At 36.2% G+C, this 16079-nt stretch overlaps 1 protein-coding gene and 1 long non-coding RNA gene across 2 annotated transcripts; both read left to right on the plus strand.

Moving 5' to 3' along the window:
• The first annotated feature begins 4045 nt into the window (after positions 1–4045).
• Positions 4046–9081, plus strand: LOC139821271 (uncharacterized). The gene is made up of 2 exons (XM_071792183.1): positions 4046–4359; positions 4468–9081. The coding sequence occupies exons 1-2, from the start codon at positions 4201–4203 to the stop codon at positions 5290–5292; spliced, it is 984 nt and encodes a 327-aa protein (XP_071648284.1). The 5' UTR covers positions 4046–4200; the 3' UTR covers positions 5293–9081.
• Positions 9082–13751: 4670 nt separating this feature from the next.
• LOC139821279 (uncharacterized) lies at positions 13752–15414 on the plus strand. Its single transcript, XR_011734225.1, has 3 exons — positions 13752–13962; positions 14100–14692; positions 14838–15414. It is a non-coding gene; the product is annotated as an uncharacterized lncRNA (long non-coding RNA).
• Positions 15415–16079: the final 665 nt, after the last annotated feature.

Raw genomic sequence — 16079 nt, forward strand, 5'->3', positions numbered from 1 at the left:
AATCTTTAAGAAATTGACCAATTACAGTCGATTATTCTTCTCACATTCGACTGTAATTGGTCAATTTCTTAAGCCTTGTGTATGTACATATGCTCCTCGCTTTAAGGCCATCGCACACAAAATGCATAGCTTAGCATAAGCGTAGCATAAGACCGCTAAACCAATGAGCATCCAGCATAAAGTCGCCATATTAATTTACATTAAAAGTCTATCCAGACAAACTTGCATAGGTGCATAACCCATATGCATAAAGAAACGGATTGGTCTATTTCCTTATGCACATGCATATGGACCAATCAATTTTCTTATGCTTATGTTCATGCGCTATGCAAGTTTGTCTGGATTAACCTTAAAGCGGGGAGCACACACTTCTGCACAACGCATAAGGGCCTTGGCACATAGAAAAACTTAAGCAGTAAAACTTTAAGCAGTAAGAAATCAACAGTATGGATTCGCTACCGCTTAGGGCCGTGCCTTAAGTTCTTGACTGTGATTGGCTGATTTGCTTACTGGTTGAGTTTTACTGCTTAATAGCGTTTTTTCTTGGCTGCACTATCGCCTACTAGTGCAACACTAGTGCAACACTAGTGCAACGCTATTGGGTAGTGCAGGGCAGTGCAGGGCGGTAGTGCAGCCAAGAAAAAACGCTATAAGTTTTTCTATGTGCCAAGGCCTTAATACGTAAGCATAAGAAAACTGATTGGTCTATTTCCTTATGCACATGTGTATGGACCAATCAATTTTCTTAAGGTGAAATTTCATGGGCAGTGAAAAGTAGCAGCAGATCGTACTGATTGGCTACAAAATAGAGAAGTTCTAGGAACTCGAGAACTTCTCTATTTTGCAGCCAATCAGTACGATCTGCTGCTGCTTTTTACTGCCCATGAAATTTCACCTTTATGCTTACGCATTATGCATTGTGCAGAAGTGTGTGCTCCCCGCTTAAGATGCTCATTGGTTTAGCGGTCTTAGAGCCACCGCACAAGACTCTCGTATGGTCACGTAGCGTAACGTAACGTGAATCAACGCACAAGAAACGTATCGGTTAGAGCCTCCGCACAAGCTCTCGTATGGTAACGTAACGTAGATCAACGCACAAGAAACGTATAACGCCGTAACGGCCGTAACCAATACGTTTCTTGTGCGTTGGCTCACGTTATGTTACGCTACGTGACCATACGAGAGTCTTGTGCGGTGGCTCTTAGGAAGCACATATGCGCGTGCGCTGTGGTATCTGTAGAGCTCTACAAATACCATAGCGCATGCGCATATGGCTTCTGCATTCTGCTCAAGGCTCCTGCAATTTTATGTGCTTCCACCTTTATGCTATGCATATGCAGCCTATGCAATTTTGTGTGCGAGGCTCTATACGCAGAAAATATCAGTCCATGTGACCGCACCCTTAAAGCCCGTATCAGACTACGGATTGGGATTGAGATTGGATTGAAATTTAATAAATCAGAATAGAGAAAACTGATCTCAAGTTTAGTAAACTTTGCTCTGATAAGTCAAATTTCAATCCAATCTCAATCCCAATCCGTAGTCTGATACGGGCATAAGGCTCAGTCACAATGAGAGGAATAAGAAATAAGATAAAGGAATTAGGAATAAGGCATGTTGCATCTCACTTTAAAGGCTGATTTATAGAGGCCGTATCCGTTGATTTAAGCCGTCTTTAAGAAATTGACCAATCACAGTCGAATGTGAGAAGAACAGTCGACTGTGATATGTCAATTTCTTAAAGATTACGACTTAAATTAACAGTTACGGCCTCTATAAATCAGCCTTAATATTCCTTATTTTTGTCATTGTCTGAGCCCTCACTTCGCTTCGCACATGGAATCCTGGGGTTCGATTCTGTATCTTGGGACAAGGTAAAAATTACAAAAGTGAGGAAATTCACTAGAGAATCTACAATTTCATTTGTCGAAATCTGGGGACCCCCAGGAGGTCGATTCTGTATTTTGAGACGAGGTGAAAATTACAAAAGTGAACAGATTTACTAGATTTCGACAAATGAAATTGTAGATTCTCTAGTGAATTTCCTCACTTTTGTAATTTTCACCTCGTCCCAAGATACAGAATCGATTCCCTGGTAAATCTGTTCACTTTTGTAATTTTCACCTCGTCCCAAGATACAGAATTGACCCCCAGCTGCGGGACCATTACTCTTGGTTTTGATTGGTGGTCGCGGTCAGCCAATCAGCAAGCGAGCCATTATTTAGGACTCTACTTCCACTGGTCTATATCACAGCTATACCACAGTATATACTGTGGCTATACCTCTATACTCTATAGGTGACTTATATCACAGTATATACAGTAGCGCAACTCTCCCGATTTCAGTGTGGATGAAAATGAACTGCACATACGCGTGCGAGGTATGTAACCAATCAGAGCACCGATAATCTGTCTCACTTCCTTTCGCTGTTATAAGTCTCTCTCTCTTTCTAATTTATCGTTGCGTGTCAGACGCGCGCGTTTTGATTGGGATAATGTATGGAGACGCATGTTTGACGTGCGTTATAACGCGCAGAAACGCATGCATAAACAACAAGGGTTACATTTGAGATAGAAATAAAACATAATGTACAACCAGACGCGCGCTATATATTTATTTATTGGCACTATATATTTTTTAATTATATATATATATAGGTTAGGTATGTACAAAATACAGATAAATTTTAATAATTTGTATAGCAATTGTACAAATGTGCCATATTACTTCTTCGTGTTATACACGAGTTGTATAACACAAATCAATAAATTATTTATGCTATCAATATTTAAACGGTCACAAAAGGAAATATCAAGGAAATATTAAGAAAATTATATAATACAACTTGTAACTTAATTTTATCTAAAATATAAGTAGAAAGGGCTGTAAGGGTCACAACGCGGATCACGGTGCGTTCAGATATAAATTTATTCCTCGATTTACAAAAATCCAAACGTTTCGGCTCCTGTCTGAGCATCCTCAGTGGTATAATATTAACATCAAAAATATATATTCTCCCTTAACATATGGTGAGTTTACTGTTTCAATTTGACAGAAACTTAGTGAGACTAAAAGGTCCAAATCAGTTAGTCTGGAGAAAAAATACATCGCAGTCAAACCGAATAATAAGAAAATAAGGCAAAGAAAATGATCTGTGCAGAGCGATCTGTAAGACGAGATCCCATCGACACGACGCACAACGAAAGACATTCTGAATGATCTCGTCTTACAGATCGCTCTGCACAGATCATTTTCTTTGCCTTATTTTCTTATTATTCGGTTTGACTGCGATGTATTTTTTCTCCAGACTAACTGATTTGGACCTTTTAGTCTCACTAAGTTTCTGTCAAATTGAAACAGTAAACTCACCATATGTTAAGGGAGAATATATATTTTTGATGTTAATATTATACCACTGAGGATGGCTCAGACAGGAGCCGAAACGTTTGGATTTTTGTAAATCGAGGAATAAATTTATATCTGAACGCACCGTGATCCGCGTTGTGACCCTTACAGCCCTTTCTACTTATATTTTAGATAAAATTAAGTTACAAGTTGTATTATATAATTTTCTTAATATTTCCTTGATATTTCCTTTTGTGACCGTTTAAATATTGATAGCATAAATAATTTATTGATTTGTGTTATACAACTCGTGTATAACACGAAGAAGTAATATGGCACATTTGTACAATTGCTATACAAATTATTAAAATTTATCTGTATTTTGTACATACCTAACCTATATATATATATAATTAAAAAATATATAGTGCCAATAAATAAATATATAGCGCGCGTCTGGTTGTACATTATGTTTTATTTCTATCTCAAATGTAACCCTTGTTGTTTATGCATGCGTTTCTGCGCGTTATAACGCACGTCAAACATGCGTCTCCATACATTATCCCAATCAAAACGCGCGCGTCTGACACGCAACGATAAATTAGAAAGAGAGAGAGACTTATAACAGCGAGAGGAAGTGAGACAGATTATCGGTGCTCTGATTGGTTACATACCTCGCACGCGCATGTGCAGTTCATTTTTATCCACGCTAACATCAAAAGTGCCGACAGAGAGTTGCGCTACTGTATATACTGTGCTTATATGTCGATGGATAATGGATGGATTGATGGATAGGCTTTACCACAGTATATACTGTGGCTTTATCATGGGTTTACATTACATTACCGTTCGCTATGCCATCGCATTGCACTGCATGCAACTGTTCAAACAACAGTAATCAAGGCTATGCACTGGTCAGGTATCCGCACGATGAGTCATTAAAACAAAAATGGATTGCTGCGGTTGGAAGAGGCAAGAACTGGTCACCTAGTAGTTCTCAAAAACTTTGCGAGGTTAGAAACAATGTGCAGTACGTTTTAATTCTGCACTTTGGAAGATGAATAGATATAACAATGTAATTTATTGTTAGACTCAAACATGTTGTGGTTTTCTTTCTGTAGGTACATTTTGAGCCATCGCAAATTGAATTTGTTGCTGGGCGTAAACGAGTAAAACTAGGTTCAGTTCCTTCTCGTTTTTGTACGTGTCTTTTACAGGATCGAAAGAACTGTCCGAGGAATAGTTTCATTGCACAATTACCTCTAAACGAGCAACCATCAAGAAGAAGTAAGCAATTTAAAAATGTGCCTAGAAATCATTGTGATCACACATATAGTAAGTCAAACCAGCGAAAGCTACTAACACCATTAACTATTAATAATATATCCAATGGAAAGACATATCTAAGAAAAAAAAGGGGATACTTGATTCAACATCAATGTGATTGTGTACAGACTGTAAAACCATTAACCAAAGAAGATATACAAACTATTGCAAAATCTCAAGAAATTGTAGAACAAATAGACGAAATGCAGTCAATGGATGAGAATAAGGATTTACTGAAGAGCATTATACATGAAAATAAACAGTTGCAGAATAAGATGAAAGGAACTATGGAAGTAATAGTAAAAATAGACAAGACTGAAGAAATTGATATAAAAGATGAGAATAAGGATTTACTGAGGAGCATCATAGATGAAAATAAACAGTTGCAGAATAGTATAAAAGAGACTGTGGAAGACGTAGTAAAAGTAAAGAAGACTGAAGAGATTGATATAAAAGATGAGAATAATGATATACTGAGGAGCATTATCGATGAAAATGGACAGTTGCAGAATAAGATAAAAGGAACTGTGGAACAAGTAATAAAAGTAGATAAGAAGACTGAAGAGATTGATGTAAAAAATAGAAAGTTATACGAAGAAAATTATGAACTAAAAAATTAAAATATTAAATAAACGTGTGCAACTTATGCAAGAAATGTTGGCTCAGAATGGACAGCTTTAAAAACTGGGTTGAAAGAAACTATTAGAAATTTATAGAATGTTTCAAAATAAACATTTCTAAAAGCATTGGGCATGCGTTTTACTTGGGATTAAAACTCTTAGCTGATAAGTTTAATTCAGTAAAACAAACAGTCGCAATCGTAATAAACTATTAATTGATTTGAAATGATGAAACTGTGTGCAATGCATATGCCTTTAGAGCAAATAATTTGTTTTATAAACTATTATAAAACAATGTATAAAAAATTATTATCAAAGTCCTTAATTCATTGCAGTATATATACAGGGTGTCCTAAAAAAAGGAAGCCAAAATTTAGGGAGATATTTCTCACACCTAAAGGATGAAAAAATGTTATATGAACATGGGTGCGGAAACCCATTTTATTTCTGCCTGGCTTCTTTTCTGAGTATGTGACGTTACGGCTAAATGAGGTAGTGACCTTATTTTCCAGACAACTCAAGGTCACTTTAAAAACAAATGTAAATAAACCTACTGATTAAACGATTATCGTCCACAATGATTAATCTTAAATTGTTTCTTGTGTAAGTAATACAGTCAACAGTATTTTCAACACAACTCCTGAATAAAGCGTTTCCGCACATGTTCATATAACATTTTTTCATCCTTTAGGTGTGAGGAATATCTCCCTAAATTTTGGCCCCCCTTTTTTAGAACACCCTGTGTTATATATATATATATATATATATATATATATATATATATATATATAGACTAATTAATAATAATAAAGTAATAAGTTCTCTTACAGTAACATGTTTACAATATGACACTTGTACGCGTTTAATTTATGTTTTATAGATAGTTTTATAGTGCAATAATAATTTATTAGCAATTAAGATTTAAGAATAGGGTAATTATCTAGTTTAGTGGAGCAGACTCCGATAAGCTTGACCTTGACATATATTGTCAAGGTCACCCTCCTGAGTGATCTTTAGAAAGTTTTAGCCGACGGTTGTTTTTTATTAAAAAGTTATTAACAAAATGTTTAATAAAATAATAATAATACAGTACTAGAGAAATAATTTGCTGATATGTGTGTATAGACACTAGTGTGTATAGTACTAAAGAGTCTCTAGGGTCATGTTTCAAAACTCACTCTGGGTAACTAAAATCTATAGTTTACGTCACGTACACTAGCATTTTAGTTAACTAGAGTGAGTTTTGGAACATGACCTAGGAGAGAGGCGCTAATGGGTTATGTGACCAGCTCTCCGTGATTGGCTGGCAACAGTAGGTGCTTTCCAGTTAACGGTACAAGTCGACACAAACGTCATTCTATCTTTGTTGCTCACTAGATGTTGAAAAGAGACAGAATGACGTTTGTGTCGACTTGAGTCGCTAAATGAAAAGCACACATTTATGTAGTAAGGTGGACATTGCGAGATTGCGATGCCAATGCAGAAGAGGACAGGAGAGGTTATTATGATGTAGGGATCCTTTTGTTAATAAGAGATAGAACACCGAGGCTGCAGGATGCGGATTGGTCGTCCACCATTAATGGGATATTTCCGCTTTGAGTATATTTTACAATTAGTAAAGATAGTGTATAGTATATGTCAATTTATGACATATAACCACAATATTAAGGGGATCCTAAAGCCGTTTGTAATACCGGCTTTTTTTCTTAGCACTAATCTTTTAATTGGCTTTATAGAAATGCAAAATTCTTGTCTAGAATTAAAGTACGGATCAAAATCTAGGTCATGGTGGTCGAATTTATATTGAAAACGAGAAAAAATTAATATTTTTGTTAATTTTTGCTTCCTCATAAAGGAAGCTTTGTTTTCGTGAAAAAAATTTTTTTTAAGTATTTTTGGCAAAGTGTTTAGAATGTTTTAAAACGTCGAAAAATCACTTTTATACAAAATGTCCGTGTGTATGTATGTGTGTATGTATGTATGCTTTTGTTGTCCGTATATGCTCTAACTTCCGTAATTTTTTAGATATCGGGATGTTTTTTTTTTAATCGATAGAGTATCATTCAAGGAAGGTTGGTATTGAATTTGGCGATGATCGGTAAAGGGGTTCTTTTTTAAAAAAAATTTTGAATTTTTTTAGAAATGTCCGTGGTTGCTCTAACTTCCGCAAATTTGGAGATATCGATTTATTTCTAATTTTATTATATTTTTCAGTCTTTTCTACCCTTATTTCATATATAATTTTTTAAGATTTGGTTGATTAGATCCAGCTTTATACGCGATCAAAGGTCCATAATTTTGCTCGCATATAAAGCTAAGTCTAATCAACCAAATTTAAAAGAATTATATATGAAATAGGGGTAGAAAAGACTAAAGTAAAAATTGTTTTTTGAGTTTTTGATGCCAATGTGTTGCTTATGTTCGAAAACGTCGAAAAATCATCAAAGGTAGGTTGGTGTTGACTTATCTTTTTTTTTGTTTATGGTATAACTTCCGTAATTTTTTAGATATTGGGATGGTTTTTTTTTAATCGATAGAATATCATTCAAGGAAGGTTGGTATTGAATTTAGCGATGATCGGTAAAGGGGTTCTTTTTTAAAAAATTTTTGAATTTTTTTAGAAATGTCCGTGGTTGCTCTAACTTCCGCAAATTTGGAGATATCGATTTATTTTTAATTTTATTATATTTTTTAGTCTTTTCTACCCCTATTTCATATATAATGTTTTAAAATTTGGTTGATTAACCCCAGCTTTATACGCGATTAAAGGTCCATAATTTTGCTCGCATATAAAGCTAAGTCTAATCAACCGAATTTAAAAGAATTATATATGAAATAGGGATAGAAAAGACCGAAGTAAAAATTGTTTTTTGAGTTTTCAATGCCAATGTGTTGCCAATCAGAGGGCCGTATTAGGATCTTAAGACATCACTTCCTCTATGAGGAAGCCAAGTGCAAATTTCTAATTTGCACCATTTTTAATATTTTAATTATTGACGGACAGCATCGTATTAACAAAACACAGAAACACGTTCGTCTGTAAAATAATTAGCACCGTTACATTTTATTTTTTGTTTTAAGGGGATCCTGCAGCCGTATGATTTACCGACATTATCGTTAATCAATGGATCTTTTAATTGGCTTTACAGAATTGCAAGTTCTTGGTCTAGAATTAAAGTCCGCACAAAAATCTAGGGTGGAAAACGCGATTTTATATCAAAAGCACCAAAAAATTAAAAATATTATTTATTGGGGCACATACACAGCTGTCACCTGACGACAATATTTGCTTAAAACAAAAATTCTACAGTTTATACGTACATAATGTTTATCATCCACCCTTGGGAAAACATGTAGGAATAATATCGTGTAAGTAGAAGTAAGATTCAATGCGTACAAAAAAAGATCCATCTAATAATTATTTTAGTAATGTAAATACGGATGCAGGATGACAAGAAGAGCAGCAACAGTAGTTGCCGGATCTTGCGTAAGATGGCGAGCAATCGAAAAAAGGACAGATGTCATTTCGTTAGACAAAGACAGATATAGGGAAAACAAAATTAGAAAGGTTGACATTATCGACATCGAGGAAGTTCGCCAGTCACTGCAGGATCCCCTTAACCGGTTTATTTCGTTGTTTTAAATAACATATTAAAAATAGAGAACAATATCGGCAGGGCTAAAAAAGTTATTCAAGATCAAGTCACGAAAATCAGTTTTTTGCGAAAATCTCGTTTTGTATGGCTCGGAGGTCAATTAAGGTAGTTACAAAAAAGAAAGATCATAAAATTCTCTACAAAAATGGTTCTATTTATTTTTCACGTAGTTTATATGCAACATTACTTACCCATGTATAATATATATTTTACTCAAGGTGATCATCGCGGTATAACATGGTTAAAAACACAACATGGTTAAAAACACAACATGGTAAAAAATACAAAAAATAAAAAATATCCTTTCTTTTACACTTGAGTTACAATAAGTTAGGTCCTTTGATTTTTCTTTTTGATTTAATGTTACTATTTTTTTATTTAATTTAGATTTTACGATACTTTTAAAATTGTAGGTGGCACTCACTTTTGGTATACGTAATGATAATATTTGCTTTGTACAAAAATTCCATAATAAATATCCACAAAATTAGACCGGCATGACCTAAGGACAACATTTAAGAACAATATCGTGCAATTAGATCTAACAAGATTGAAAGCCTAGAAAACAAGATTAGTGTATATAACTTTTATATGTGCAAAGCATGGCACATTCAGGTTGACAAGATAAGCAGTATTGCTTCCCTCATTAAAGGATCCCTATTATGGTGCGATCCCATGGCACAGAACATATACGGCTATAGGCAATGCGGAATTGGCGGAACGGTCGTGATTGGTTCGATCTTTTTTACGTTCGTTCCGCCGACTTTTATCCGCAAGTTTATATTTTTATTTTTATCCACAATCCACATCTCTGATCGTGCGGAAACTGCGGAAATATACTTTTGTGAACTTGTGTGCGAGTATGAGAAGACGAAATGTCAGAAATTTAACAGAAATTCATAAGAATATTATTAATTTCGTAGGTTATTATGAATGCCATGGAATTCATAAATGTGTTGTAATCTAAAATTACAACGGGTAATTATTAAATTATTTATAATAAAATTATAGAATAGCCTTTCGAAAGACTTCGAGAAAATTGTCTTTCGAAAGACTCCTCAATTTACGCTGACGCGGACGCGGAAGTTCATCAAGCTTCCGCGTCAATCGAACTATTGCGATATGCATAAGAATGTGCGACAACGCATTTCGACACAATATTGCGAGATGCATAGGAATGTGCGACAACGCATTTCGACAATCGCGGAACCGCGGGAGTACAGCGAGATTGCGAATGCGCTCGGTCACTGACCGACCTCATTCGTGGGACCGTCGAACCCGGCGGAAAAGTGCCGACAGGGCATAACTCAAAGCAATATAAGGGACTGTCGAAGAAGCCGCGACGGAGAGTAATACACCGGAGACTCTGCCCGTGACCGTTCTCGTAAGTCGTGTCGCGAAGTTCTACATTATAACAAAGCGCGTGCGAGTTATAGTAATTGTGAAAGGCAATTACAAGTGTAAGTTAGTGAGTGTAACAGGAGCGCTGAAATAAAGCTCCAATATAAAGTAAAACGAAGTGAAGTTCATTTAACGACGCCTACACCCCCGTTCCACCTGCAAACCCGACCGCTTCCTAGTCTGCCCGCCTGTGCCTACCGAGTCCCAACTCGTAAGGTCAAGAGATCCCGAAAATAATAAACGTTTTGCCGTAAGCCGTCACCAACCGGCGACGCGGCATAACAAATGTGACAGATGTATTGCATGTATATGTATGATTCCAATCCGCATAAATTTGTTTTATAATTGTCCCATGCAGCGGAAAATGCGGAAGCGTAGTCTGTGCGTGCTAATAATTACACTGTTCCGATAGATATAATGAAAGAATCTATGGGAAACAATCTTGTGATTGGCAAGCGTCAATTGAGCTTCCGCGAGTTCCACTCCTTGAGATATTAGAGGCCTAGTTTACACTGATCTCTTTGATACGCGTATCGAATAGTATATTTGAACTGATCAGCCAATAATCAAACTAATTTATTAGTTATTTACCATTTAGGGCCAATTTCACCAACCACAGTTAGCGTTAACCGACGGTTAAAGTTAGCAGAATTGACCAATAGAAAGCAGGGTGGATTCATTTCTATTGGTCAATTCTGCTAACTTTAATCATCGGTTAAGCTAACTGTGGTTGGTGAAATTGGCCCTTAATACACGTATCAAGTGATCGGTGTAAACTAGGCCAGAATACATTTCACCTCTATGAAGCTAGCCGACAGAAATTACTAACTTTGATAGTTTTTTATTTTTCTAAGTGTATTTCGTTTGTAAATCGTTTGTGATTAATTGTGAGTCAGTTTTTAATGTTTGTGACCAATTAGTTTATTTGTAATTAATTTTATTTTGGCCATAATGTCAGCCGTCACTTTTTAGTAACAAACAGATTTTTGATCACTGATAACTGTAATTAATAGGAAATCGTTTGTGATTTACAAATATACCAGTGTTATGGCTTCTGCCCACAGGACGCGAAAACGCTTGCCGCGCGGCAAGAAGCGACGCGGTAGCCAATCAACATGTCGCTTTTGAGAACCAAAAGTTTATTGGTTACCGCGTTGCTTCTTGCCGCGCGGTAAGCGTTTCCGCTTCCTGTGAGTAGAAGCCATAACGTTTGTGAATTAATAAATTTCTGAGTTTATTTGCAAAATAAGTTCAGTTAATAAGGTTAATGTACAGCTGCGCGAAATGTACTCAAGCTTTTGCGCACAAAGAGCTCATCGACGCGTTTTGCATGGCGGAAGTTGATGCGGTGGCCAATCACTTCTCACGTTTCTCTAACTAGCGGGAAATTATTGGCCACGCATCACCTCTATAAAGCAACAGAAATTACTAAATTTGATTATTTTTAATTTTTCCAAGTGTATTTTGTTTGTAAATCGTTTGTGATTGATTGTAGGTCAATATTTAACGTTTGTGGCCAATTAGTTTTTTTGTAATTAATAATTTTATTTTGGTCATCAAAGAGCGCGTCGACGTATGTATGTACATATGTATATACATACCTACTGTTCTTAAGCGGGGAGCACACACTTCTGCACAACGCATAATGCGTAAGCATAAGAAAATTGATTGGTCCATACACATGTGCATAAGAAAATACACCAATCAGTTTTCTTATGCGTACGTATTATGCGTTATGCAAAAGTGTGTGTTCCCCGCTTTAAAGCAGAATGTTTATATATTATTGATGGTCTAGCATACATTTCTAGCCTAACATACATATACAATATGGTTATAGTAGTTTCAATTTGTTAAAGACAGTATATAATAAAAATAGTACATTATATTTTGTTTATGTTTTATTTTATAGAAATGAAAAAATGAAAGCAAAAACAGCAAAATTATGTCTTATGATAATGGAGTGGCTGGAGCCATAGAAGAATATAAACAAAATATAATGTACTTTTTTTATTATAATATATATACTGTTTTTAACAAATATTGAATACTACTAATACTACTAATAACCATATTGTATATGTATGTTAGGCTAGAAATGTATGCTAGACCATCAATATATAAACATTATAACCTAATATAACATAACTTAGCATACGTATCTCATAATTACAATACTTACAGCAGATGACATTATATTCCCCTTTTTCAATCAAAACAGATATATAAATACAACAGCAACTTATCACAACACTCTTTAAACGCCAGTAACTGCCAGATATTTGAATTATTATACGCACATGCATGAATTCCGTTCCGAAAAATGATCGCCATGGGGAACCAGGGGATCTATTAGGGTGCCTCCCCATGCAAGACGGAATCTCGGAAAACGGAATCTCGGAATCATTCTGATTGGTTAGTCCCATGAGGCTAACCAATAGCCTCAAGGGACTAACCAATCAAAATGATTCCGAGATTCCGTTTTCCGAGATTTCGTCCTGCATGGGGAGGCACCCTTATGGACTTGTTCGGAATGGATTCCGATCGGAATTGTTCAGTTATTTCCTAGATTTCTATTGTCTTTTCTAGGGAAAACGGAATAATTCCGATCAGAATCCATTCCGAACAAGTCCGTAATACGTGCCCAGATGTAAAAACACGCAACGGAATCATTCTGTCTGATTGGTTAGCTCCCCACTATCTCACCTTTTCGATTCCGTTTTCCGATAATTCCGATGTCCATGAGACAGCACCCTTAGGCTGAGTTTCCACTGAGCGCGTCACGCGTCGCGTCGTCACAAGTTAACCAATCAAAACATCCCATTTTATTACATTCTTGTGACGGGATCGAAATGGGATGTTTTGATTGGTTCAACTCGGACGACGCGATGCGTGACGCGCTCAGTGGAAACTCAGCCTTAGGCTGAGTTTCCACTGAGCGCGTCACGCGTCGCGTCATCCAATCAAAACATCCCATTTCGATCCCGTCACAAGAATGTAATGAAATGGGATGTTTTGATTGGTTAACTTGTGACGACGCGACGCGTGACGCGCTCAGTGGAAACTCAGCCTTAGGCTATGTTTCCACTGAGCGCGTCACGCGTCGCGTCTTCTGTCGTTAACCAATCTAAACATCCCGTCACAAATAATGTAATAAAATAAGATGTTTTGATTGGTTGCGATGGATGACGCGGCGCGTGAAGCTGGATTCAGACAGGACGCGCCAAGCGTCAAGCAGCGAGCAGTAACCAATCACCGAAGCAATATTTTCTACGCCACTGCTGATATCACGTCGCTGATTGGGGCTAAGGTCAACGTGACGCTACAAATGCTTCGAAGCATTCCTCTTCTACTCTTCTCCTTTCTTTCTATGAATATGAATAAAGGCTACGGTCAAGAAGACTAGAGACCAGGAGACCGAACTCCTTAAAATTTCAGTGGTGGGGGTGAGTCAAAATGTGGTCCGGCGCTGTTCGCAGTATGGTCGCCGGCCAATTCATGAACTACGGCGTGCTGGATTTCCGGTGCAAGATGGTGCAAGAGCTTCGTGCAACATAACCAAGAACATCAGCTTGGCATCTTGGCAGATGTAAACACTGAATTTAATTTTGATGTCGTAAGTTTTAATAAATAATATATGATACTTAGGAACGACGAAGTTCACATAGGAAACTTTTTTTGGATAAAACAAGTGATAAAAAAAATACGATATTCTGTGTTGTGAAATATAATCAATTGAATTTTTTTGCATAGGGCACTGAGTCTGGAAAAGTAATTGATGCAACCATGGGCGAATATCGAGAAGAAATTGAGGAAAGATTCGTAAAAGCAGGTTGCGAAATACACGGCGACTACAGGATTGCAAAGACATGCAAAAATTGTCTATTTCAATATCTACGAAAGAATGCAAAACTCATTCAGTTGCCACATGAAAGTTGGGGATTTGTTGTGCAAGATTACCGCATAATATTTGCTAAAGCAGAGAATGATTATACTATAAAATTAAATATGATCATTGATTCGAACATGAACGGAGAGATATATTTTAAACAAAACCATATAAAGTGGCTAATACCTGAGCCAGAATCAGTGAGAGATATTGTTGAAAGTTTGAATTGTATTGATAAACTCTTGGTTTTTCAAAGCATATAAATTTTTGTAATGAAATTGATAATAGCTTCCTCGGAACAGCTAAATTGTACATAAAAATGTTTATTGATATTGGATGTGTAACTCTTGGTTTTTCAAAGCATATAAATTTTTGTAATGAAATTGATAATAGCTTCCTCGGAACAGCTAAATTGTACATAAAAATGTTTATTGATATTGGATGTGTAAAATGCAATGTAATTTTTTTAAATAAAATTATGGTTTTTCCTTTATATTTATCTCCTTATATTTTTACATAACTTTAAATATATATTATAACTTTAATAACATAACTTTTATTCAGTCTTTTTTTATCAAACACTTGTTTTTATTTTTTTGCAGATTTTCCACCAAGTTTCGATTGTTTTCGATGTTTTTGCATCTCCACTTTCTTCTCATCATATATTTTATTGTAAGTTTTACTGAGAATATGTGCTCTGCTTAATGTATAATAATGAATCACCCGTTTTGTCAACGCTCCCTTATGTTCTTGACATCCAATGAACGGGAATATATTTTCAAAGCATAATTTATAACGATTTTCAACTTACACATAAACTTTCGTCTCCTGCATCCATGGACTCTTCTTCAAAATTATCTTGATGTACATCGAAAATACATGGTACACTACCTTGATTCAATTTAAATTTTTCACGTGGTATTTCGTTTATTGTTCCATCTTTCAAGACAGTTCGAAAAGTCCGCTCAACATCGTTGTCCTTGAAATGTTTATCGCAAATACGTAAATATTTTCGAGTAGCGTTTCCCTTACTCAAAAACGGAGAAATCTTATCTATCCAGATTTGATTTTCATGAGAATCCTGAAAAGTGAAAAAATCAAACTGATTGTATGTTCTTGAGAAAATGATTGTTATTCATTTTTATTTCAATCAAATACACTTACCTTCGGAAATCCAAATAGTGTCCTTTTATTCGAATCCAAATTGGGACATTTACTCTCACAATTCACAATGCAACACACTTTAGACATGATTTCACTTTGTTTTAAACGGTTTGCAACAAACAAGAAGACTAGAGAACAAACGACGTAAAGATTCGAACTTATCCAGCACGTAGCGTAGTTCATGAATTGGCCGGCGACCATACTGCGAACAGCGCCGGACCACATTTTGACTCACCCCCACCACTGGAGTTCGGTCTCCTGGTCTCTAGTCTTCTTGGCTACGGTCAACGTGACGCTACAAATGCTTCGAAGCATTCCTCTTCTCTTTTCTTTCAATGAAAGAAGAAGGAGAAGAAGAACGCTCCAAAGCATTTTGTAGCGTCACGTTGACCGTAGCCAAAGAAGGAGAAGAAGATTAGAAGAACGCTCCAAAGCATTTGTAGCGTCACGTTGATCGTAGCCTAGGTTGCTGTTCGCTACTTGATGCTTGATGGTGCGATCCCATGATACGGAACGTATGCGCAATGCGGAATTGGCGGAATAAAGTCCGTCCAATCGCAGACATTCCGTCAGTTGTGTTCCGCTGAAATATCTTTTCTAATGTTCCATGAAGCGGAATTCGCGGAAGCGCAATTGACGCTTGCCAATCACAAGATTGTCTCCCATAGATCTTTTCATAT

Source organism: Temnothorax longispinosus, chromosome 11 (genome assembly GCF_030848805.1).
Source record: "Temnothorax longispinosus isolate EJ_2023e chromosome 11, Tlon_JGU_v1, whole genome shotgun sequence".
NCBI lineage: Eukaryota > Metazoa > Arthropoda > Insecta > Hymenoptera > Formicidae > Temnothorax > Temnothorax longispinosus.

What these genes read in the sequence shown, in the direction of transcription:
- LOC139821271 (XM_071792183.1), top strand. Translation starts at nt 4,201, where the DNA reads ATGCCATCGCATTGCACTGCATGCAACTGTTCAAACAACAGTAATCAA. An exon ending in GTTCTCAAAAACTTTGCGAG is followed by an intron (nt 4,360 to 4,467) that starts GTTAGAAACAAT and finishes TTCTTTCTGTAG; the next exon opens with GTACATTTTGAGCCATCGCA.